The 25,897-nt window shown below is 43.6% G+C and overlaps 1 protein-coding gene, 1 long non-coding RNA gene and 8 other non-coding genes across 10 annotated transcripts; 3 read left to right on the top strand and 7 right to left on the bottom strand.

Moving 5' to 3' along the window:
- Nucleotides 1-1,057: 1,057 nt before the first annotated feature.
- LOC140626393 (histone H4) lies at nucleotides 1,058-2,615 on the bottom strand. Its single transcript, XM_072814156.1, has one exon. It carries the CDS (start codon nucleotides 2,569-2,571, stop codon nucleotides 2,260-2,262), a length of 312 nt encoding a protein of 103 aa, XP_072670257.1. The 5' UTR covers nucleotides 2,572-2,615; the 3' UTR covers nucleotides 1,058-2,259.
- A 716-nt stretch (nucleotides 2,616-3,331) lies between these two features.
- Nucleotides 3,332-3,403, top strand: TRNAM-CAU (transfer RNA methionine (anticodon CAU)). Its single transcript has one exon. It is a non-coding gene; the product is annotated as a tRNA-Met (tRNA).
- Nucleotides 3,404-6,696: 3,293 nt separating this feature from the next.
- On the top strand, nucleotides 6,697-6,769 carry TRNAR-UCG (transfer RNA arginine (anticodon UCG)). Its single transcript has one exon. It is a non-coding gene; the product is annotated as a tRNA-Arg (tRNA).
- Nucleotides 6,770-9,975: 3,206 nt separating this feature from the next.
- On the bottom strand, nucleotides 9,976-11,175 carry LOC140626395 (uncharacterized). Its single transcript, XR_012025565.1, has 2 exons — nucleotides 10,958-11,175; nucleotides 9,976-10,315 (listed from the first exon to the last, which is right to left on the bottom strand). It is a non-coding gene; the product is annotated as an uncharacterized lncRNA (long non-coding RNA).
- On the bottom strand, nucleotides 11,093-11,174 carry TRNAS-GCU (transfer RNA serine (anticodon GCU)). The gene has a single exon. It is a non-coding gene; the product is annotated as a tRNA-Ser (tRNA).
- Nucleotides 11,176-17,486: 6,311 nt separating the features above from the next.
- Nucleotides 17,487-17,558, bottom strand: TRNAQ-UUG (transfer RNA glutamine (anticodon UUG)). The gene has a single exon. It is a non-coding gene; the product is annotated as a tRNA-Gln (tRNA).
- Nucleotides 17,559-18,017: 459 nt separating this feature from the next.
- Nucleotides 18,018-18,089, bottom strand: TRNAQ-UUG (transfer RNA glutamine (anticodon UUG)). The gene has a single exon. It is a non-coding gene; the product is annotated as a tRNA-Gln (tRNA).
- A 1,050-nt stretch (nucleotides 18,090-19,139) lies between these two features.
- TRNAS-UGA (transfer RNA serine (anticodon UGA)) lies at nucleotides 19,140-19,221 on the bottom strand. The gene has a single exon. It is a non-coding gene; the product is annotated as a tRNA-Ser (tRNA).
- A 396-nt stretch (nucleotides 19,222-19,617) lies between these two features.
- TRNAM-CAU (transfer RNA methionine (anticodon CAU)) lies at nucleotides 19,618-19,689 on the bottom strand. Its single transcript has one exon. It is a non-coding gene; the product is annotated as a tRNA-Met (tRNA).
- A 6,135-nt stretch (nucleotides 19,690-25,824) lies between these two features.
- Nucleotides 25,825-25,897, top strand: TRNAR-UCG (transfer RNA arginine (anticodon UCG)). The gene has a single exon. It is a non-coding gene; the product is annotated as a tRNA-Arg (tRNA).

Below are 25,897 nucleotides of genomic sequence, written 5' to 3'. Positions count from 1 at the left end.
TCCATCCCAGGAGCCAGGGATCAGGAAGGACCTGAGCTGAAGGCAGACGCCCAACCATTGAAGCCACCCAGGTGTTCCTACCCTGAACTCTTTTGAAGACAACCTAGGGCCGTTGACTGTGAGACTTCTCTGCCCCTGCCCGCCAATTCAAGCAACATGTGACTTATTTTCCAGAGACTTCATGTCTCACTAGCATTAGGAGTACCTCATTTAACAGATGTGTTGGGTTATGAGGAAAGGACCCTGGAAACTCACAAAAGCTGCTTTAATAATTTTTTATTCCTATTTTGTTCCCATGCCTCCAGTTCTTTTTGCCTAACCTTACAGCAGTACCTGGCCAGAATGAAGAATCGTCTTCAGAAAAGCAGCTGCACTTTTAAAGCTAGAAGAGAAACATGAATTGCTGTCCACAATCATTCCCAGACTAGGGAAAGTTAGGGCCACCCTAAAGATTGCTGTGATGTTGCCAACAACTTAGAAGACTGATATCAACCTCCCTTCCTAAAAGAACTCTCCTTTTATATGCTCAAAGGAAATTCAGATAACTTCAAAATAAGAAATCTTCATACTCAATAAATGACCCACAGTCAGTAAACATTATGAGCAAAACATAAACCTTTATCATAGTAAGTCAACGGGACTTACTATAATTATGCTGTGAGGACTATCAGCATAATTAGCCAAAATGAATCAAAACAGTATCATATTGCAGCTAGTTTCTGGGAGTGGTTTTATTCAGGGAACAATGAGTTGCCATGTCGACACATGTAGCTAAATCTAGTTTGTTTTAGTAGCAATGTTAGATTGTATGCCTAATTATGTTACATCTATTGGTTGACATTTGCTTTGTTGGCTACCTTAAAAAATTTTATAGGATGCTTTGCTGGAATATAAAATATTAAGTAGAAATTTCATTGTGTGGATTACTTCATAATATTCTAGTAATAACATTAATGCATGTGTGGATTACTTATGATAATAGAATATAAGGTTTAAAACAGGTAGTTAGAAGTATATAACTTTAGGGGAAATAGTCAAGAAATCTGCTTTAACTTCCTTGCCCCACTCTGATTAGCTGAGCTGATTCGGAGATTTTTTTTTTTTTTCAATTTTGAAACAAAAGGAACTTGAACACATCACTGGTGTCCAAATGCTCATCTATGGCTAGTATTAATTAGTCCGTGCCAATTTTCTCTATTATTTTTCCTACTGTGTAAATATGAGAAAAATAAGGTCAGTGCAATAAATTTTCCTTAATATTAAAAGTTAACACATCTTTTCAATCCTGTCAACTCCCCACAAATTTATTGTCTTCAGTCTAAAAGGTATAAAAACTGCCTGCCTGTCATGTTTGTCTCCATTTCATTACTGGGCCTCTGCCCAAAGGTAATAAAACTTTAGGTATTTTTTCTCCTGTCCATACGTCTCCTGTAAATTTTAGTGCAGCTGGAAGACCTTGAAGGAAGAATATATCCTTCCCTACACCTAGTAACATTGGGTAAAATATCCCGAGGCCTATTTGTACACGTTTTAAAAATGCTATCGTGTCTGCTTAGGTTTTGGTGACATTTCGTTCATTAAGCAACATCCTTATCTTTTTAAGGTTTTCAAACTATCAGGAAATTTCGGGGGCGATGCTAAACACTGGCCAGCTCCCCCCGCGAGGGGGTTTCCCCCAGTGCCTTCGGAACGTGGACGACCGGGAACAGGGGACCCCGGGTGAGGGCGCGACGCGGCGGGGCGGAGTCGGAGCGAGGTCGTGGCCGGCCACCCCGCCGGAACTCCTTTGTTCCCCCGCCGCCCAGCAGGGGCCGGGCGCGCTCCCTTTGTCTCCCAGCCGCCCCGCCATGTTGGGCGCGGGGCTCGGCGGGGAAGGCCCACCCGCTGCCTACGGGCCGGGGATCCCCGCTTTCTAGCGGAGCCAGGCACGCACGACTCCTACCTCGGCCCTCGGAAACGGGGAAGCTCCCTGGAGAGCAGGCGGCGCCACGTGACCTGCTCTCCCCCCTTAAAACTGTCCGGAAGCTAAGATTTGAACGGAGCCGACTGCCAGCAAAGCAACTCCCGGAATCCGGAAATTAACCAGTTGAAGACTCGCTCCGAAACTAAAACCGAACCACCCCCGCCCCGCGCCTGAAATCTAGAAGCTCAAACACGGACTTATTAAAACAGCAAGAAAAGCTGCAGCTCTTTCGGGACACATGTGGGCGGCCCTGAAAAGGGCCTTTGTGTGTTTAGAAAAAGCGACGGATGCGGAGTTCAGCCGCCGAAGCCGTAGAGGGTGCGGCCCTGGCGCTTGAGCGCGTAGACCACGTCCATGGCCGTGACCGTCTTGCGCTTGGCGTGCTCCGTGTAGGTGACGGCGTCCCGGATCACGTTCTCCAGGAACACCTTGAGCACCCCGCGGGTCTCCTCGTAGATGAGGCCCGAGATGCGCTTGACGCCGCCGCGCCGGGCCAGCCGCCGGATGGCGGGCTTGGTGATGCCCTGGATGTTGTCGCGCAGCACCTTGCGGTGGCGCTTGGCGCCGCCCTTGCCTAGTCCCTTCCCGCCCTTGCCGCGACCAGACATATCTGCAACGTTCAGAACGTTCTCAGAATCAGCGTGAAAGCCGTTGGGGCAACCTCCTTATATACGCGGATCGCGGACCTAATTGAAAACAGGAAGCGCTCACGCGGGACTGGCCGTTGCCCGAACCCGCCCCTCGCCCGGACCCCCGTGACGTCACGGGAGTTGAGCCGGCGCGCTCCCTCCCCCGCTGCCGCCGTGCCCTCCGCGCCCTCCGCCCTCTGTCCCCAAATGGGAATTTCAGACCTTTTTAACTGCGCTAAAGGAAAGGAGCGTTTGGCACCATTTTTCCCGCGTTAGTCCGCGGAGCCCCCGGCGTTCTGCGGCCGCGGACCAGCTCTTCCCGCCGCTCGCCCGGCCCCGGGCTCACGCGTAGAGCCAATGGCCGCATCAGCGGGCCCGGGAGGTGCTCTCCCGCGGGCGGAAGCGAGCCTGGGCAGCGTCTCCGCAGCGGAATCCTCGGCGGCCGCACCGAAGCCCGGGTTCCTTACTCGGTTTCCCTCTCTCCTCCCTGCTGATTAAAGCTTGTAATTCTCATATATCCCGCCACTTCTCATTTCTACGTCCGGAACCTCAACCGGGAGTTCTGCGTCTACTTCGCTTCCTCTTTGATTCTGGGACCGATATTATTCCGAAGAGAACTGGCAGCTTGTGGTAGCCGAAGGTTGAAGTACAGAGGCATTTTCGTAAGGTGGGGGGAAGGGTTCTGCCTGTACCTCTGAACATAGTTAAAGGTATTATTAGGAGGCTCAACCTACCGAGGAGCAGAGTGGCGCAGCGGAAGCGTGCTGGGCCCATAACCCAGAGGTCGATGGATCGAAACCATCCTCTGCTAACAATTTTTGCTTCAGCACTTTCGTTAAAATTCTGTGGTTTAGTTTCACAACTAAAAAAAGAGGCTGTAAAAACAAACAAACAAAAAAAATAAATAAAAAATAAAAAAAAGAGGCTGTTTTGTCAAATTCTGAAGTTTCAATGGTTTCGTGAAAGTGTTTACAACTTCTAGACATAAATAGAACGTCAATAAAGGACACTATCAATAACTAATATGAGTTTCCACAATAAACCTCATTTCTAGTGGCTGCCAAAGTGACACTGCTACTATTGCAACCAGTTATCATGAGTCTCACTGACGTATGAAAGCGGGTAAACGCTAAAATAAGCTGAATGTAGCAATGAGTTTTATTTCCTTTCACGCATAATTCAAAGAGCTGCTTGTTAGGTAGTTGTGGCCTTGTGGCTAAAGCCATAGACGAAATTTACTGGGCCATCCCAGCCCCAAACCTGTGCAGCTATGAGAGTCTTAATCTTCAGAGTAAATAAGTAACAGTTTGAGGCAGAATGCAAAGTCTTGGTGGCCACGATAGAACTCTGACCTGAGAAAACCACTTATGTGGTCGCTGCTGGTAATGTCTCTACCACCTACCTTCTTTACAATCTCTGATAGGACTGTTCTCTAGGCTCATTTTTAAAAGTGTATGTGTTACATATCCCTCAGAAAAGATCCCTATACAGATGTTTATGTGTCAGATACTGCACTAAGCACTAAGAAAAGTATTTAAGTAGTCTGTGGCCTAGTCATACTTTTAAACAAGTATGTATAGTACAATAAGATATTTTTCAAAGATTATTCACTAAAGCGCAGTGAGAATAAGGAAAAATGATTGTTTCTGGTGGCTCCATCATCGAGTAGTTGAATGATTTTCTAGAAGGACTCGCATGACTGAACATGAACATACAAAGATTCATTACAGCAAAGAGAAAAATGCAGACACAGCAGGAAAAAGAGATATACAACCAAACACAAGAGAAGTCTTTTTTTGTCCTCAATCTCCATCCATCTTCAGAGATGATACTCACTCTCTCTCCAGTTCTGAACTGCAGGGACTAGTGAAAGCTGTGGTTGCCAAACAAAGTCCACCTGAGTATTAGAGCCCAAGTTCTGAAAAGGAGCTAATCGGATACCTGACACATGATCAGCCATCCAGACACCAGATACGCATGGAAACTTGAATTTCCAAGTTTACTTTAAATATGCTGACAACCTACTTCATAGTGACCCACTGCTTCAGTACCCAAAATAACATCATTACCCAGTAACTAAGTGAATATTCCAGTATTTCAGTTCCGAGTTTGACAAAGGGTCATCACCATGGATAAAGAGATCTGTGAAAACTTGAAAAAAATAGATTTGCTGCATTACCTCTGCCCTGACAATGGCCCAATTTGGGAAAGATGGCAGATTTTGAGTCCAATCTAGAATGAGTAAGAGCTTGGCAGGTAGCCAAGAAGAGGCTTCTAGATAGAAAAATAACAAATACAAGGAGGTATAACAGTTAAGGGTTTCTAGAGAACTACAAAACACTCAGTGTGATCGAACATGGAGGTGAGGCAGATTGTAGGAGGAGGATTTGGGGAGAAAAGTAAAGCAGCTGTATTCTGATCACCTCCCATTTACACTATAGGTGAAGGAGGGATCCTCCTCCCTAAACAATACCAGATGGCCCGATACACCACGCTCAACACTGGACAGATGAGACTGGTAGAGGTATACTCACAGCCTAGAAGAGGAGGCCACTGCAAGCTATGCAAGTTTGCTCAGGTTGCACTCCGGAATAGAGTGACCAGCAAGGACTGTGAGAGGTGAACTTTGGAGCAGAGAGAGGAAAGTGTGACCCCTAGTTCTCTCCAAAAAGATGGAATTGGCTTATTTTAATAGCTTCCAGGACTGACAGGTGAAACCCATTAGGTTGAAGGGCTGGAATGTACCTCGTCTGGTTGATGGGGGAATTGGCCAAGTACGGGGCATATCCTGTGAGAACAGGTGAATTCACAGGACTTTTTGGGGCCCTGTAAGGCTTAGAGATGCCAAAGGAGCCCTTGAAATTTTAGATCTTACAATATAATTCTGAGTTGTGGCAGATGAGATAGGGAAAGTGCCAGTTGTAAGAAAGTGAGTATGCAGTGCAAACAGGTTTTGATTTTATTTGTCTAGGGGCAGTAAGAAACCATCACTAATTTTGATCAAAGGAGTAATATGAGTAACATTTTCTCATCAGAAAAAATCTCTGGAGTTTTCAAGTTTGTGATCTGGTCTTTGTGTTTTTGGGGGTTTTTTTTATCATAAACTATACAACAATGTCTTTTATAATGTATAGGGTTTTTGAAAATTATTTCTGCAACCTCTCCATATACAGGCAAAAATAAGTGTACTAACATATTGGAACTTGCAAACTTGATCATTGCCAAGAGAAAAGAAAATTATCCCTAAAGTATGCTAAACAAGGAGGCCAATTCATCTTCTCCCCTCCAAAAACATCTAGATGAGCATGATAGATGGATTGACCCCTATCCCAACCTTCACTGTCCACCGTTCCGTAACCAGGCCCATATCAGCAGCACATTTCTTGTCAACAATTATTAACTGTCCGAGGCTTTCATCATTATCTTCTACTACAGATCTCTACGATAGCTTTTTCTTAGACATCATCAGAAAATATGTTGATGCATGTCATGGATACCAACACACCAGTCATCCTCAAAAATTCTTTTGGTTGGATATCCTTGCCAGTAATCTTCCTGAAGATAGTGTCTCCACCAGGCCAGTGCCTGAGACCACTCTTCTTCTCCAAACAGATAGATACACTGGGGAAAGTGTAATATTACAATCGGAGAAAAGTCCCAGAGGAGAACGAGAAGGGCAAATGGTGATGCCCAGGGACCCTGCAGGTGTCCAGGAAGGAAAGCGAGAAAGACAACCGTACAGATGCTAAGGCTTTCTTCCGCTGCGTTTTGCATGATAACTGTCCAGAAGGACCTTCCAAGTATCCAGAGTCTGAAAATACTGACTGTGGCTGAGTATGTATAAGGAAGCAGCTCTGAGTAAGTTTATTAAAAAATATATATGTCCTTGGATGCAGACATATGAATGAAGTATCTTGGCATCTCTCAGGTGCCAGAAACAGCTTTTCTGCTCGGGCGTGGTCAGGCGGGTACCCCAGACCAAATAACGTCATCTCGAGCCCATATTTTCAAGGACAAGGAGGCCGGGGCGCTGTTGGACGACTGCTGACCGGCCAGAAAGCTCATTAGACGTACTAAGAGCCACGGCTGCACCGCGAGCTCAGGGACCACGTGGCCTAACGGATAAGGCGTCTGACTTCGGATCAGAAGATTGAGGGTTCGAATCCCTTCGTGGTTAGGAGTCTTTATGCGTTGCCCCAGATATGCCTTTTTTTTTTTTTTACCTGTTCTGTTTTCCACACCCGTGTCTTTTCTCCTACTTTTTTTTTTTTTTTTTCTTTTTTCTTTCCTTCTCAAAGGCCTGAGAAGGACCAGGGTCAGGACCGAAGACACGTCGAGAGTCCAAACTGGAACAAGCCCGTCCAGTAATCCGGATTTTTGAGCTCACAGTTCCAGGGCGGCTCGCGGCTGTGAAGCGGCGCCTCCCCAAGGAGGGCTGAGCAGCTCGCGGGGTGCCCTCGGGAGGCCGCGGGCTCCCGGAGTCCGGGTCACTGGCTTTCACTCTTACCCTCATCTTCCCCCTTCCCTTCCTTCTTGCCTTTGCTCTTGCTGCCATCAAAAGGACGAGAAGAGCCTAGATTCCGACCTACATTCCAGAACAGGTGCAAGGTGCAGTAAGGCCACGCAAAGAGCCCAGGGGCTGACAGAGGGTGTAGGCAAGCAGGACACGGAGAAGACAGCTGTGCGAAATGCACAAAAACAAATTTTTGTGCCTGAATACTTGAACTTAATAATTCAGGATAAAGAAAAAGTTATTAGCAATTCTTGGCTTCATGGTGAAACAGTTCAGTCAAATCAAGTGGAGGATACAAATGCTTTTGCTAGGTCAAAGCAATGAATGTTACAAGGTAATAATTACCTCTTCCTCTCCCCAGCCTCTTTTTTTAGATCTCTTCTATGACTCTGGTTTTCCCTAATCAGCTATAAAGTTGGGGCTTGAACGTTGAGTCCCAGGTGTTGAGATTTCTCAAACTTAAAAAAAAAAAAAAAAAAAAGCAATGTTAAGTCAATGTCATGTGAAGCCACTCATTGCTTCCTTCCTCACAAAACGTAGCATTTACATTAAGCATCCTTTTATAAACCAGAGAAATGACATAATCTCAAAAGAACTGAATAAAGTTATAGTTAAAAGACATTTAAGTGGCTCACATTTTTCTCGTACCCTGAGAACACGCAAAAACTTCCTCCTCCCCACTAGATGGGTATTTAATTAAACCTGAGGACCAGAGGAGAAACTGACTTTCTTTACCCATACTCTCCCCAGGACTTTAATGGAAGTGGAAAATCTGACCCAAAAAGATAAAAATGTTCCTGACACAAACTCTTTCCTATTTTCTTCTTTTTCCTTGTCTTTCTCCTGCATTCACAGCAAATATCAAAGGAGCAGACAACCTTTCCCGACCAAGAAGTGCCAAAGAGAAGAAAATTGAAAATGGTAGACCAATCCACAGGCATCCTGAGCTTTAAATTGTCATTGGAGATTAAGGGCTTGCCCCCAAATCGAGAGAATAAGAATATATGCACCCACTAATAAGTGTGTAAAGCTTTCTGCTTTGAGAAGGGGATTCAGGAAAAAAAAAAGTAACACTCTAGAGATTGATGGAAAAAATGACCAGAAGAAGAGAAATAAAGAAGAAAGATTCCTGGATGTGGATTACATGTGAGCCCTGCTGGACAGGGGAAGAACAGATTCATCAACATAATAAATGCTCATGGAGCACATTTCATGTTCCAATTTCCCTCCCCAGCCACTATTCCAAGTGCCGGATTCCAGGATCTAGGATCTAAGATTCTAGGATCACAGTAAACAATGTATACAAAAGTCTATGTCCTTAACAGACTTGGGGTGGGGGATAGGGAGAGGGGAAGGGAGCGACAGAAAACCAAAAGGAGACTAAGTAGATTATATAATATAAGTAAATTATATATTAGAGGAGACAGGCTTAAAAATGGAAGGACTTTTGATTATGTCCTGGAAGGAGCAAAGACTATGTGCTTCCATTAGCTTATTGCTCCATAACAAACACACAAAACAAACCACAAATACTTCGAAGCACAGAACAATAAGCATTTATTACTCAAGCATCTGAAGGCAAATGATCTCAGCCAAACTTAACTAAAGGCTGTATATTAAGTTGTGGGTACAGCTCCACTCGGCTCCTCACTGCAGGCGCTCTGGTCATTTGGCAGCGTGTTCATTCTGGGACCATGGGTGAAAGCACAGTGCTCCCTGCAGAAGAATGCCTCTCATGAAGAGGCAGAGGGGCAGGAGGCAAGCTCAACCATGCAAACATATCTAAAGGCCCTGGTCCACTCACATCTACTCATATCCCATTGACCCAAGTCATCCTCCTGCCCCAGCCCATAGACAAGGGGCGACACTGCATCTCTTGAAGAGGAACTAAGAAGTCACTTAGACAAAGGGCTTGGATACTGTAAGGAATATGAAACTGAGGCCAGTACTTGAATCATCTGAGAAATCAATGCAGATTTACGAATTTCAGAAATCATTAATCCTTTCCTATTATCTTAGACCTTACTGCATTTCATCTTTAAAATGAGTTATTGAGTGTATGAATTAGATGCATTTTGAGAAAAGAAGAGCAGTCCCTGACAGCCAGGAGTTGCTCTGACATTCACAGCTCAGCATGAGCATTGCTAGGAGTTGGCCTGGCACACCCAGCTAAGCCCTGGTCAATTCCTGTTGAACATAAATAATTTCAAAGGAAACCAGTCAAGGCCACTCTGTGACCATCAGGAAGCAAGATAAAAAATAAAAATAAACTGTATGTAATCATGTCTGAGCACAGATGAAAAGTAGTAACAGTGCCCATGTAACAAAAATAACCAAACATCCCCTCCTTCCTGCTAATATGAGGGACTGCTGCATTTCTTTAAACCAATTTTAGCCTTTGACCAATTCTTTAAACCAATATAGTCCTACTTTGATCCTCTCACTATCCAAGACAAAAATTATTAAAATAACCACTCAGAGAGTTACTGAGTCACTTAGCATGATATTTTGCCTTCCTCATTGCAACAACACAATAAATCCAACTTTGTTCAACTACAGTGTGTCCCTCATAGTATTTGGGAGGAAATCAATTATCTTGAATTTTGAAGCAATGCTATCACAGACATAAAGGCAATTAACTGTTATGTGACATTTTCCCTCCATCCATCACTCAGCCAGGTTAAGGGGACATGGGTTTAAAAGTTGAAGACGACCTCTGCATGTCGTAAGAGTGACATTTTCCAGTTTGCTATATTTTAACATGCTATGTTCTTGTTGAGATATGGGGTGCCTTGGGCCATGTGATAGTTTTTAATTTTTATTTAGGAATCCTATCAATGTTTTCCATTGTGATTTTCTTAACGTGGTAATAATTTTTAATGGTCTCGTGGTCTTTTTTATTTAGAAGTTGGTAAACCATCTCCAAAATACATATACTGTATAAACCAGATATTGTTCAATGAAATTCAAAATCATGCTTTGTAGGCCTCAATCCTCATGAGGCTCCGGCAGATCCGCTGGCTCATAAACAATATACTTCAGAAGGATTTTCTAGCTATCAAAAGTCACAGAGTCGGTCACAGGATTGAACATGTTGGAAAGATCCCATCACCAGAACCACATGATCTGAAAGAACTTGGTTTCCATGAAAGGCTCATTATGTGATTTTTTAAAGAACAATCAGTTTGGTCTCTACGTCAGGTTCCTCATCTGTAAAACAGAGACAAGTGACAGGGGGAGCGTTTCCAGAGCCATCATCTCTTTGGTCCCTTCGAATTTCGTTATTCCACCCTGTGCACCTGACCCTTTGCTGTGATGCTGTTGTTCTATGCTGGGTAACCAACCCGACCTTTGCTATAATTCACAGTAAAGTGAAAACAGATGGCAGGAGAGAGTTTTGGGGATTATATGCTAACATCAAGTTGCAAGTGGCAGAAGACGATCAAGAAGGGAGAAACCATTAGAGGCTGGAGCGCTTGCAAAAGTGCTTGGATTTAAGTTCATTTAACTAAAATACAAAAATGGAGGAGGACTTTCGATGATCGGGCCTTGCAGAGGGATTTTTTGCCAGAAGGAGGCGCTAGCATCACCTGTGCGACGGCCGGGCCTCACCTGGGGGTGCGTAGGTCACCCCGTGAAGGGGGCAGAGGGAAAGACGTCCGGTAATCGCCGCACCTGCGACCGTCGTCCGGCGTTAGAAGTCCTACGGTCCGGAACCAGAGTTTCTGACCTCGGTGGACACCCTGGGGGCGCAGATTCGGCGCGACACTCGCACCGTACGGGATAGAGGGACATTTCCTAACCCCAGAAACCTCCGTAAAACGGCTAAAGCAGTATTAATAGTGAATATACCTCATTACGCCAGTTTTTGTTTTTCTTACACCGACACTTCCAACTGCTGACGAATCTCTCGTGAAGGAGCTAAAACCTCAGAATCGCTCGTTAAGTAGCTAAAACCTCAGCCCGCTGACGTAGTGGGAGAACTGACGACGAGGATGGGATTCGAACCCACGCGTGCAGAGCACAATGGATTAGCAGTCCATCGCCTTAACCACTCGGCCACCTCGTCACCTAGGAGGAGGGCATCACAGAAGTGTTATGTTGCTATATTGAGCAAGCAGTTCTTGCAATACTGAGCACGGCCAGTTTTCTCTTGCAATCTCCATTATTTGATTATATGTTTTTCTTAATGAAGACCTCTTTACTCTCTGCAAATGGCCCTCTTGCCGTGATAAAGGAAAAAGGGAAAGAAAATAAAAGGGGAGGGAGGGAGGGGGGAAGGAAGGAGGGAGGGAGGAAGGACAGCCCGGGGAAAGAGGGGTTCAGGGGGAGGAGTGGACCTGAATAAAAACCAAATACACTTCCTGAGGATACCTGGGAGCCCCTGACAGAAGAATGAAGTTCAGGACTGCTATTATTTTAACAATCAAATTGGTTTTCGTCATTCCTATAGGCCATGTATACTGAAACCATCATTAAACTAGCTACATGACATATATTATTGCAGGATTCTCAGAAGGATGGCTGCCATATGGAACATTAGGTCTTCTTAGAAATCGTCATCACCTCCAGGAAGTGCGAGCAGGTGGTTGGTAAAAAGCTGGAGTGAGGGGTGAAGGTCAGATCAACTGGTACCCAATGTCAGACTAAAGATTTTGAACTTGATTAAAGAATTTTAGGACCATCTGAGGGAGTTTGGTTTTGTTTCGATTTTTGTTTGTTTTGAGCAGGTAAATTTAACAATTTACTACTGTCATTTATTTTTTATTTTTTTAATTGCCTATTTCAATGCCCTCTGACCAAACAAAGATCACCAAGAAAACACCTGCAGTTGGATAAGTTGCATTGGTTGCTGCCACCACTAGAACCTTGGAGGATCACAGTGAAAGGGGTAGTTGAAAAGACCTTATTAAATACAAACATCCTTTCATATTTCACATGTCTTGCCATATTGTTGACAAAACACAACATTCTTTCATGATTAAAAGAAAAACTCTCAACAAGTTGGGTCTAGAAAGAATGTACCTCAACATAATGAAAGTCATACACAACCTTCATGTTGGATAAAACCCAAATACTGGATTTTTATCGAAACTGGATAACCACATGCAGAAAACAGAAATTGGACCTCTATCTCACACCCTCAAAAATCAACTCGATGGATTAAAAACATAAATATAAGACAAGAAACCATAAAGCTAGAAGAAAACATTGAGGGAGAAAGCTCACTGACATTTATTTTGGCAATGATTTTTTTGGATAGGACACCAAAAGCACAAACAACAAAAGAAAAAAATTAACAAGTAGGACTCCATCAAACTAGAAAGCTTCAGTGCAGCGAAAGAAATCAACAAAATGAAAAAGCAAACTATGGGGTGGGAGAAAATATTTGCAAACCATATATTGGATAAGGAGTTAATATCCAAAATATAGATAGAAAGAACTCGTACAACTCAATAACAACAAAAAAAGTCCAATTTAAAAATGGTCAGAGAACCATATAGGCATTTGTATGAACTAGACTAACACCATCTTAGATAAAACTGCTATGAAAACCACTGTGGCCTGAAGCCTTCCTGAGCACAGCCCCAAACACACTCCAAACCCCCTCACACACACACACATACATGCAGGCATTCTCTCTGTCTAACCCACCCTTATAAGCACACCCACAGGGCGCAATGTCCTCAATCTGCTCTGGAGATAAAATCGTGAGTCTCCAACACCTCCCCGATGAGCCCCCCTGCAGGTGCTCCCAGTCTCTAAGCCTATAAAAGCAGGTCATACAGGAGCTGGAGTCTCCCAAGAAATGCTTCCGTCCCTAAATCCCCTTAGCAAATCATTTCTCCTCAAACTGGACTTGTTGGCCTATGCTCTCAGTCTTCTGGCTCCTTCGGCCTTTGGAGATCATTTTGTGCAGACTTCCCTTTCATTGAACAACGTTCCTCCAAAGGAAACATTTAAATGGCCAGCATGCTTGACATCATTAATAATCAGGGAAGTACAAGTCAAAACCACAATAAGCTATCACCTCACATTGTTAGAATGGCTGTCACCAAAACGTTAACAGATAAGAAGCATTAGCAACTCTGTGGAGAAAGGGGACCCCTGGTTCACTGTTAGTGGGAATATAAACTGGTTCAGCCACTCTGGAAAACAGTGTGAAAGCTCCTCAAAAAAATTAAAAATAGAACTACCATGTGACACAGAAATCCCACTTCTGGGTTTTTATCCAGAGGAAATGAAAACATGTTATCAAAGAGATATCCACACTCCCATTCTCATGGCAGCATTCTTTACAATAGCCAAAATACGGAAACAACCGACATGTCAGTGAATGCATGGATAAGGAACAAGTTGTGTATGTAAACATTATGTATATACAAAGATACACACAGAATGGAATCTTACTCCACCATGAGAAAGAAGGTAACTGCCGTTTGTGACAACATGGGTAGACCATGAGGCCATTATATTAAGTGGGACAAATCAAACAGAGAAAGACAAATACTGTGTGATCTCACTTCTACATGGACTCTTAAGAAGCTGAATGCTGAACTTTCAGAAATACAGAGTAGAACGGTGGTTGCCAAGGGCTGGGCAGGGGGGGTGGAACTGGGGAGTTGGAGATCAAAGGAAACAAAACTTGCTGTTAGAAGATGAGTGATTTCTCAAGATCTAATGTATAAGCTCATGATTATAGTCAAGAATACTGTTATATACCTTAAAGTTGCTAAGAGACCATATCTTAAATATTCGCATCACACAAAAAAGAAATGTTAATTATGTGACATGATGAAGGTGTTCTGTAATGCTATATGGTAACAATTTTGCAACATATAAACGCATCAACATGTTACACATCTTAAACTTCTGCAATGTTATATGTCAATTATATCCAAATTTGGAAAAAGGAGAGGAGGGGCTTATTGTAACATTTGTCTTCTGTTGGGTGACTTGAGGGAAGTGACAAAGAAGCTGGGCTTTGTTCTGGATTGATTGCTGTCAAGAAGAGAGGGTCTGTGATTTGGTATCTTCATAAATTCTATCTAGAAAAAGGTACGAATAGAATGAAGCTAAATTTGGAAAACTAGTGGTGCTTATGTTGGCTGGAAGGAGATGTTTGGTATTTTTCTGGTACACACAGTGACCTTCTTTTGCTGTCTATTTTTAGACTAGATTATGGAATGTTCTGTTGCTTTCATTTGTTTCTGTATCACATCATCATGACCAGGGAAAGCCCTTGTCTGATACTCCTGTTTTGTGAAATTGTTTATGTTCCACAAAAAAAATCCCATGGCCTAGAAGTAAGTGCCAGACCAGTTCCTGAGGACACCCAGGCCTAGTGGATAGTCAAGCCAGTTCCTTAATGCCAGGAGCTGATTTTTCTCTTTCTCATCTATATCCAATGTCACTACAAATAACTCTGGGTATGTGTGTGTCTGTGTGTGTGCACACGGGCATACACATGCTCTACAACATGATCAGGATTCAAACTGCAGGCTCTAAGGAGGTGTCAAGGAATTATTTAATAAAGAGCAAACATTAATTATCAAATCAGTATAATAAATACCTATAAAACAGGTAAAGAATACAAAGTTGTAATTGTTGTTAAGCTTAAGTGCATGACAAATTCTAAAATGTTTCTGGAAAGAAAAAAAATGTATTTGGGTTTGGAAGTGTTAGGTCTGGGAATTGTCAAACACGATGACCAAGGCCAAACTGAAGAGTTCATTGATTCTCTCATTTATTCATTTATTCAACGAAAGAGTTCATTTATTTCAACAAAAAGAATCATTTAATCAGTCTTCCCAGGAATATTTATCAAGCATCTCATATGTGCCAGGCACTGTTCTAAGTACTGGAACATACACCATACATAAAATTCCCTGCCCTGGCGAAACTTACTTATGCAGAAATAGGCAATAACCAATTTAAAAATCAAAACATACTGTATGTCAGAAAGTAGTAAATGCCTTGGAGTGGCAGCCAGTTGAATAGGATGGTCAGGGGAAAATTAGCTCAGTGGGTCTCATTCCTTGCTGCACATTTGAATCCATGGGGCACTTTAGGAAACTACCCAAGTCAGGGCATGATACCATGAGATTCTGATTTACTTGTCTAGCTCTTCAATGCTGGCTGGCTTCATTATAAAGAAAGATAGATAAAGGAAAACGTAGAAAAAAGATAGATAAAAGCTAAAACCTGGAAGTTATTTTCCCAGTTGGGAGGTACCAGGAATTATATAGCCTTTCAATATAGCATTTGCTGACAAAGCAAAAAAAAAAGAAAAGAAAAGAAAAGAAAAGAAAGAAAAGAAAATGCTGCCTGCAAAGTGTCAGTCAGTCATAGCAGAAGGCCAGAGCCAGACAGGGCTCATTCTGCATTGGATTCTCTAGGGTCTTTGAAGCCCAGTGTGGTAGACGTACTTTTTGTGAAATTCCTTCCCTTGAGTGTGGGCTGGACCTACTGACATGCTCCTGACCTTCAGAACACAGTAAATGTGATTGGATCTCACTTGCATGATTAGATTACAACAGATTGTGATTTCCAATTTACCAAAACATTTGAACTACTGCTTTCTCATCTTATGTGCTTTGACAAAACAAGCTGCCATGCTCGTAAGGTATTTAGAGCCACTAAATGTGTGGTAATTTGCTACAGCAGCAGTAGGAAACTGATACAGAAGTTCTAAAACATTACCAGGACTAGGGCTTAGTAGATATGAGGAAGTTTGCAGGGCTTTTTCTGGAACCATGTTTAGAGGCCAGATGAGTTTATAGAAGCTCTTCTTTTGCTGTCATCGAGCGCCCTAGAGGATATGCTTGAACTAAAGAGAATCAACAGAGGGAATTTATGGTCCAATGCCTAGAGGTTAACTGTCACACCATGGGGCTTCTGTATAACAAACCTTCAAGGGAAGACATGAACATTCCTGCATCTGGTCAGCTGATCTTCAAAGTGTGTGGGCAGAAATTCAATCTAAGAAACATTAAGAGGGAGCCTCTTGTATGAAAACAGTGGAAACTCTCAAATGACTATGATGGCTTTGGTCTCACTCCATGGTTTGGACGTTTGCAGGTCTATAGAAGATGTGCATGAAGATCATGTTGGGGAAAGAGTCACAGGTGGGGCCTCTGACACATGAACTCTTAATCACCGGAGCACATAATTAACTTCGGGGGATCTGACTGACTTCAGGCACCAGACAAAGCAAAACGAAGCTCCAAGAGGAGAGATTCTAGGAGGATGTGAGGATGATGAACAGACTGCAATTTTCAGTAGCCGGAGGAAAGAGCAAGGAGCTGGTTATTGATGTGGAAGAGGAAGTGCAAGGGTAAGGGAGTATCATACATACCAAAGTGTACTCCTGGTTTGGGAAACGCAAGGGCAAGGTGACCAAAACTGAGACAGGTCCACTGAGATTTGAAGTCCAAGTGCTATGTGTTACATCAGGAGGCCCTTGAAATTGGGGCCCCCCTGAAAGACGAATGAGTATCCCTAAGAGATCAGTGTATCTGCAAAATAATGGAGGTGACACAGTAGCTTGAGGTGGGCATGGAGCCTCCAATGAATGCAGACAGTAGAGGCTCTAAGATGTAGTCTGCAGCTGTACCAGTGCACAAGAGAACTTTTTCAGGACAGCGTTTAGAAGCTGATGGAACTGTTTAAGTGGCTCCAGGAAAGGAAGGACTTAGGTTTGGAACTGTAAAACATAAATTCTTAGGCACCAGGGTCGGCAGTCCAACTCACCAGGAGCCAAGAAGTTCTGGGCAAAAAGGAAAAAAGGGACATGGAGTGTGAGGGGGAGTAGGGCTAGGATTCCAGAGATGAGTAGTCAGAGACAATTTTGGGACTCTTCTATGTTGATTTGGAAGCAACTGGCAGCACCTGCAGCCAGATGTGTACACCTGGAAGGGGATCAAATAAGTTAGGAGAACCATAGAGGGAAAAATCACCAAAATGTTGCTGAGGTCTGGAAGAGATATGGACTCACATTGCTGGATTTAGAGCCCACAGTGCTAGCCAAAGAGTCCTTCGCTGAGGACTCTTTCTATTGCAATTGTTATGCATTTTCTTGCATGGGGCATGACATCATGAGGAGCTTCAGAGAAGAAAAGAGGGAGGGTCTTCTGACAAGTGAAGTGTTAGGGCCTAAAGACTAAAGATCAGATGGACTCCTGGACCCCAGGGAGTTAAGAGTGAGTGTTTCACAAGTGATGTAAAGTGATGTAAATTGGCCATTTTTCCAGTGTGTGAGAAGCATGTGAGGAATTACCTGATGCTCTTCGGATGAGGAAAGCGAGAGTGGAAAGTTCATGCTCACAGCCAGAACCCTCCAGCAATTTGAAATATGGAGAGTGGTCACTAAAACTAAAGCAGGTCCCACCGAGATTTGAACTCGGATCGCTGGATTCAAAGTCCAGAGTGCTAACCATTACACCATGGGGCCACCTCATAAACACCTTTGTTGGAATACTTATGAATATGCAATGCAGAGTTTGTCTTTGTGCTCAATCTTGTGTAAACTGCAATTTTCATTTCCTAAATATTAATAGAAAATCCACTGCATCCCAGACAACAAATGCTCCAAAATGAACACAACTGGAACTCACACGCATTGCCAACTTCTCAAGGCCAAGTTCGTGTTAGAAACTGATGCACCCGGAACCCAGAACTGAGGTCTGGGGTGTGAAACAGGAGTACTTAGGGCGGTTCGGATGAAAACCTGATTTACTCACGAAGGAGGAGGGGCCGAGGAGGACGTACGTAGAATTCTAGAGGAAAGCGCAGGCGACGCTGTTCTGCCGGATGGTGGGATGCGGTGTTGAGGCTCGCAGGTGCTCAGGAGTCTAGCCAAGTGTGGGTGCGGGGTGCTTTAAGAGAAGAGGGAAGATACCAAAAGACAGACAGGTCCCACCGAGATTTGAACTCGGATCGCTGGATTCAAAGTCCAGAGTGCTAACCATTACACCATGGGGCCACAGGTGAGTGAGGTCTCAGACAAGCTTTTGGAAGTTCTTTGCAGTGAGTCGCATGCTCTGCACAGGTTGAAGGTTCTCGTTCTCGGAATCCCAGGAGGCAACAAACTTGCTCCGCTGAAGGAACAGCCCAACAGAGCTCATCTTTGCTTGGATTTTTCCCCAGGGTCCACGGAGGGCTTGAGTACCAGTGTCCCTAGAAAAATCAAAACTGCATTTACTATATTCTTAGCCTGGACAATGAAAGCTTGTCTACCGATGGGTGTCAACACTTAAAAATCTCTTAGGACGTGTACGAATATAGAAAACGCAAGAAGTAAAAAAAAGTTAAATATAACATGGGAATTTACTAGTACTTTCAAGGATTAAGAATTTTACATTTCTAAGTATTTTTACATCTTTCTTTTTGCTTATCTGCATTGTTATGGATTGACTGCAAGTGTAAAGAAAGGTAAAGTTTTGTTACAGTTATTCTTATTTGTGTTGCATATACAGTTATTGTGTATGTGTTAGTTTTATGGAGCAAAACAGTTTTGTTTTTCTTCTTTTTTAATAAGATTTAGCCAAAGTCTGAAAATAGTTTTGAAAATTCTCTATACTATCCTTCTTCCTAAGTGTAATGATAACAGAAGGAGGAAAGATTGGAAATTTCTGCTTGAGATGTTGTTTACAAAACACTAAATGTGCTCGTGAATAGGAAAGGGATGCCCTGGGTGTGCCTTAATTCCTGCAAGAACGACAAGCTGAAGCAAGCGAGGTTTCGGAAGTCAGGCTCCAGCTGGACGTCCACTAAGGAAATAGCAATTAAAGAAAGAATGAAAGCCCAGGCATTTTTTTCAGCATCTTTCTGGAGGTCTCAGAAATCCCTAGTATTTTCCCAAAATCATTTTCAAAAGTTTTTTCCACCCAGTATTACACTTACAGGACAGGACTACCTATTTACAATCCCATGGAGAAATATAAGAAGACCCAGGAAAACGATGCATCTCGTGCTATTTTGCGTTTTAGTTTCCAAAGCAAAGCTGGTCCACCTAGAAAGAAAAACACTACTCCGTAGTCGGCAGGATTCGAACCTGCGCGGGGAGACCCCAATGGATTTCAAGTCCATCGCCTTAACCACTCGGCCACGACTACATGACAGCTCTGTAGCTGTCTGGATATATTCCCATGAGGAATAATATCTTTTCCCTGCATAAACTGACCTTTCGGTTGGTTTCTATGACAACCGCTCCAGCGCACCTGTTCTCATACTTGAAGGAACAAAATTTTGTATATAGAGATGTGGTGACAGAAGTTACTACAAATTGTGACACTTCCCTGACCTTCGAGGGTCGTATTGGATGGTCCCTAAACCGGGGACCGAATGAAAACAGACCAACCAGATGCAATGGCCAGGCGTGCCTCTGTTACAGACAGGCGGCCGTACTTGTAACAAACTACTTTGGGGACTCACACATCTGGTCATCAACTTCATTCACTCCCTTTTTCTAAAATCTTGAGTTTGAAACAAACAAAAAAAGCCCTAACACATAGCAGAGGATGGTTTCGATCCATCGACCTCTGGGTTATGGGCCCAGCACGCTTCCGCTGCGCCACTCTGCTCCTGCCATGGGGGCTCGCTTTTCGCCTTTAAATGTCAAGATAATACACTTTAGCACCTTCCTGTATCTGAATTTTCTCATTACTTTTTAATCACCGCTGCCAAGACAGAATAAAAATACCTTGATTTCCATCCATGGCTACACTCCGCCCTCGACTACTAGGGGCTCTAAAAGACCCCTCCCTTGAAGTCGGAGTGCCCTCCAGCTCGGACAGGATGACGTTTCAGGGCATTGGAAAACCAAATGCATGCCAACTGGCATAATTTATGAAGGTGAAATGGCATGCAAAAGCAGAGTTAGCTTCTTTATTATTATATAAGTTTTTTTATGTATTCATGAGACACAGAGTGAGAAAGAGGCAGAGACACAAGCAGGCACCGTGTAACGTAGGAAGCTCGACACGAGACTCGATCCTGCAACTCTAGGATCACACCCTGAGCTGAAGGCAGGCACGAAACCGCTGAACCACCCAGGGATCCCGACAGGAGGGCTAGCTTTGATCTTTCCCAGCCATACTCCGGTAGGAGGAACACAGCTACTTCAAAGTAATTTTAGTTTGTAGTTTTTCAGTGAAAATACTTTAACCCCAACGTGGGCAAGATGCCTAGGATGTATTGGCGGGGAACCAAACCCGGCCCGCCACATGGCAGGCAGGAATTCTACCATCAAACCACCAATGACCAACAGACTATGGTATCTATTTCTCCTCGTAACTAAAGTTTCATTGCCTTAGTAAAATCGACTTTTTTCCCCATAGGATTTCCTTAAATCCAATGAAAAAAAAAAAAAGCTTCACCTAAACACAAAAACCAATGGCCTAGAAGAAAGGTGAAATGGTTATGTAGGCCCTTGGAAACTTTTGAAGGTGAAAAGCAAACATAAATACCCAACATATAAAAAAATCATTAATAAAATCCCCCTTTAATCATTAATAAAAACAAATTCTGAAAAATCTCTCGTTTTACTATGCAAGCCAATTTGATTAATTACTAGGTCACAGCACTCAATTCAAGTTTGAAACAAGTTATCTCCTTTTAGAAAAAAAGACCTATTGTCATTCCTCTGTGAAGATTCAAGTTTGTACAAGGATGGTATCATCATCAGAAGTGAGAATAGTGAAGAATATGCTGAAAATAGGAATCCCCCTGAATCCTACTCCTTACATTCATCCCTTGCCGCTGGGGAGGATGACCACCAGCTGCTGAGGGTCATGTGTGCTTTGGAACCAAAAGCAAAAGGGGGCCTGGAAACAAATACGAGTGTGGCCTCTGTTTTTGAGGACTTTTCAGTAGTTTGGAAAAAATAAAAACAATACAGAGAAAAAAAAATTAACAATTGATGAAAATTATCTTTACTGAGGTGAGTCTTAAGTTTGGGTTTCAGGGAGGTGATAGACTCTGATAGTCTGGATTATATAAAGAAAGCCAGGAGGTTTTTCACATGTATCTATCTTGCTCTAGTCTCTATCTTTACACCTCTTATTCAGAATAGAGTTATGGTATTTACTTGGCAGCTGTGATTAGGATGCTTTGAAGGGGAGGGATGGCAGGAAGCTACTGTAGCAAATCAAAAGGCTATCAATGTTGATCTTAAAGGAAGATTTGGAGCTATAAAATGGGTTTCTCCAAATCCTAGCAACAGAAGAAAACAGAACAGGACAGTATGAGACAAATAAATCAATTTGATCAAGTTATGCGTTAATTCTCGTTTATTCATAGATAAATGGATCCTAGAGTGGTTGCCCTACATTCTTCCAGGGACTTTAAAGGTAAATAAAAATGATGTCTATTAAAAACACTTGAAAAATTCTATAAAACCACCAGTTAAGTATTAGCTACTGATTTTTACTTCATGCAACTTTTAAGTGAACTACTGAAAAATTAGAAAGTTCACCTTATTTCTTCAGGGTAACATGCATAGTTGGTGTTCATGTTGGTGGGACTTTTAGAGCAGGCAGTTGGTGAGGCTCTAACGGGATGCCTGGATGCCAGCAAGGAAGAGACGGTGGCCAGCTGTGGGGAAGGTCCAGGCCTGTCCTGGCTGCACTCCACCATGAGAGGAGCCGGGTGGCGGAGCCACCACAGGAAACCCCTGAGCAGGTTAGGAAGAAAAAGCAGGAAACCCTGCTTCCAGCCTCAAGTAATAAACCTTCCGTCCCCTAGTTCACAACTATCCATAAAAGATAGAAACACAACACCCCAGGGCATGCAGCTCCAGGGTAATCTCTAGCTTGTGTGAGCTCTCTCTGTGTCTCTCTCAAGCTCTTCCATCTTTTTCTCTCCTCCCCTCTCTCCCCCTGCCTCTCATGCTCTCACATCTCCACAGTGAGTTTTTGCTTTAAAAAACGTTCCCCCTTGTGTTACTCATCACCGTGCTACCTGCCTGTCCTCGAATTCATCCTCATGACAAGACCAAGAACCTTTGGCAAAGCCCTTGGATCTGGCTGGAGCAAGGCCCCAGGGCCTGGGGTCTCCCCAGCTCACCTGCAGCAGAATCATGCAGCAAACCAAGGGGAACATTCCTTTCGGAGGAAAGATCAGGGACCAAGGCCCCATCCTGGGAAGGAGTAACATGTATTCCAGGAGCTGAAAGAAGGCCTGTGTGACACACAGTTGGCTGTTTTAAGCAGGAGGATATCAGGACAAGATGTGGGTTTCAAAATATGTGTAACAAGGACTCCAGTTTCACTGAACCTCTAACAGGAGATCTGGGAAGAGGAGTTAGGAGGTTCATGTCAACATCCAGGGCAAGAGATACTGATGGAAGGAAAGAGGTCCTTGTGGTCCTGAAGAGAGGAGGATAGATGGGCTATGACATTTTAGGAAATAAAAAGCAGAATTCGCTGCTCAGACCAGGAAGTGAAGAAGAGGACACGTCTAGGAGGGCTCTAGATTCCTGGCTCAGTGGGGGAAGGGGGAGAAGGATGAAGCTGAGAAGAACACATGCATTGTTACAGGCGGATACAAACAAAGGAACAGTGAGGAATGCAACCAGAGAAGAATGGGGGAAACCAGAAGACTGTGCATCCCCTGATGCCCAAGAAGAGAGTGTTGACATTAAATCTTTAAAGAAGGTCACAAAGAATGTACTGTCCATGTAGGGGATTCTTCCCCCATTTAGAATTCCGATGGCGAGCTAAGGGCAAAAGAGGACTCACAATGCATCCCACACTCTGCTAAGAGCAGATGTTCCGTCCTTTCTGTCAAGCTAAAACCAGGACCACAAGCCCCAAATGGAGTTAGGTGTACTAAGCCCAATCACAGGAGGGAGACTGAGACTTAACAGTTACAGTTTCAGCATCGCCCAGAAATGGAATCTTCAACCAGTCATTCAATCAGTAATCGGCTACTCAGCACCATTAGGTAATCTGCCAGATAGATGCCTGTCAGCTGGGTAGGGAACCCGGTAACTGGGTGATGGGATGAGCACTGGGTGTTAGACTGAGGAATCATTCAACTCTACCTCTGAAGCCAATAAGACATTGTATGCTAATTAATTGAATTTAAATAACATCTTTTTAAAGAGGGTGCCTGTCACCCCCTAAAGGCAAGTGACTTTGCCTGAACCTCTCCGCGTTTTGCTAGTATAACTTCCTTCTTCCCAGTCCCTTCTGCCTATAAAAGTCTCATTTCCTACAACTCCCTGGAGCTCCTTTCTATCTACTAGATGGGATATTGCCCAATTCATGAATCATTCCATAAAGTCAATAAGATCTTTAAGATTCACTCAGTAAATCTTGTTTTTTCACAATCACAACTGCTTGGAAACCTCTCCAAACCAACTACTATATATACCTCAGAGGGAAGGGGTGTTGTTTTCCACTTCGTCTTCACCCTAAAAAGATACCCTCAACTGACCTCGACATGATTTGAGCGCACAACCTTCTGATCTGGAGTCAGATACGCTACCTTTGTGCCAGCAGGCCACGAGAAAGATTTGCTTATCTTCTAAATTAGAATTTAAATCCCAATTAATCTTTTCAGGTTCTAAGGGCTTATTTCTTTTTACTAAGTGGATTTGATCATTTTTCTCCCCACTAGCCATAGCTTCACTAATGCTTTGTTTAGCAAAGAAAGGAGCTGATCAAATTAAATATTAATGCAAAAACCCAAATGCTCCCTATGGGGAAAACTCTGTGCTTTCTCATGCTCAGTTTTTCTAGTTGTGGAAGTTGTTTGGAGAAAACTCCTCTACCTACTGGGTTTAGACCCACAGTGAAACAGAAGTAATAATGGTTATAAATTTTGAACAACGACTTTTCCTACAACTTATGAGACTTCTCCCTCTTCTGAAAGAGGCCCAGCCGTGCATCACCCTGCAGTGCCTGCCCTCGCCCCATCTCCCTCCTTTCCCAGCGCCCGACAATCCCATCCTCAACTTGCTGAAAAGCTTAATCTCAAAAGCCTGGTTTAAATGATATCTCTTTGCAACTGATGAATCACTAAACTGTCCCTCTGAAACTATAAAACCCTATAAGTTGATTAACTGAATTTAAATTTTTAAAAAAATAAAAAAGAAAAGAAATGACCTGTCTTCCCAGAATTCTCACTGCTCCTTTCAATCAGAATGTGTGGGCCTTCTGGTGTGTATAAAAGTACACTGCAACAACTCAGAGCAAGTGGGTAATATTTATTGAGCTCTTGCTATTTTCTGCTAGCCCTGTGTGTTATCCTCCTCCAGTCTAGTGAGTCTCAAAAGTGTCCCCTGGAATCAGATAGTGAGTATCAGCTGGGAACTAGCTAGAAATGCACATCCTTGTCCACACCCCAGAACCACTGAATCAAAAACAGAGCAGTCTGTGTTTTAGCAAGTTCTCCAGGTGATTGTGATACAGAGGAAAGTTTGAGAATCAATTGCTCCAGGCTGGAGATCACATATTTCTCTCTCTCAAGAAAATAAACTTTCAGTCTTCCTCCAGGATGAAGGGTGGACAATGGATTAGTCTGCTAGGACCACCACAACACGGTGCCCCAGCCTGGGTGGTTGGTTTAGGCCACAGATTTCCTTTCTCACAGTTCTGGAGGGAGGTCAACCCTGTCAGCAGGTTTGCAGAGGGCTCTCTTCTCCCAGTGTCTTCACGTGGGGTATCTTCCTCCTGTGTGTCTGTGTCCCAATGTCTTATTATTAGGACACCAGTTGTGATGGACCAGACCCACCCATATGACCTCGCCTCACTTTGTCTATGTCTTTGGAAGCCCTAGCTCCAGATCCAGCTCCACATTCTAGGGTACTGGGGGCGGGGCGGTGGGACACACAATTCCCCGGCTCACAGGCAGTATCCAGATGAAGCCCCCCCTGACAGTCCCTGAGCCTGGCCCTGGGGTATGAGGATTGGAGGGCTTATGGATAAATCTGACTGCTTTGGCTTTCCCATATGACTTGCTTAGGATTCAGCTTTTTGGAGTCTGACAAGTCAACTATCACACCTCCACTGGCTTTCCAGATCACAAAACATTGCTGCTGTGATCTCTCTCCCATGGTTTTTGTCCTATGTGAATTTCTATCTCAGAGTTGTATTCCGCAGGATTTCTGGAGTGCACAGAAGTGAATTCTTGTGTTTACCAACAACCTCTACCTGCCAAGGTGTTTCTGGGTACAGGTAGCAATCCGGTGTCGTCTTTGCCTCCCTCCCATGCCCCACCCCAGCCCTGGGCTCAAGCACCCCCTCCTCACTGTTGCCTTCTCTTCCAGATCCCTGTCCAAACTGCGCCATATTCCTCTCCTTGGTGGTTACCTTGGTGGTAACTTTACTGTGGTTTTCACCATTAGATTCAACTTGTCTCTCCAACCAGACTTGAGGATTTTCTATTTTTCTTCAAGATCGTACTTAAATTCCAGTTACCATGTAGTGTAATATTAGTTTCAGTCGTAGACTTCAGTGATCCTTCACCTTCCATACAACACTCAGTGCTCATCACAACAGGTGTCCTCCTTACTGCCCATCACCTGCCTCCTCCACCACCCCACCACCGACCTCCTGGAACCTTCAATGCATTCTCTGTGGCTAAGAGTCTAGACTGTAAGACTTTTGAAAATGCTTTGGTTGACAATAATAATTTCACTAGGTTGCAGTTACAACCTCATGATAATTTTCTTGTAACAAATTTTGAACATACATGCCCCTGCATCTCAGGAGGACCACGTGGCCTAATGGATAAGGCGTCTGACTTCGGATCAGAAGATTGAGGGTTCGAATCCCTTCGTGGTTG

The sequence above is a fragment of the Canis lupus genome, chromosome 37 (assembly GCF_048164855.1).
Source record: "Canis lupus baileyi chromosome 37, mCanLup2.hap1, whole genome shotgun sequence".
Taxonomy (NCBI): Eukaryota; Metazoa; Chordata; class Mammalia; order Carnivora; family Canidae; genus Canis; species Canis lupus.
Note: the sequence above shows the minus strand (reverse complement) of the source record. Positions and strands in the feature narration are given on the sequence as shown.

Excerpts from the sequence above, each read along its gene's own strand:
- LOC140626393 (XM_072814156.1), bottom strand. The coding sequence starts at position 2,571 with ATGTCTGGTCGCGGCAAGGGCGGGAAGGGACTAGGCAAGGGCGGCGCC.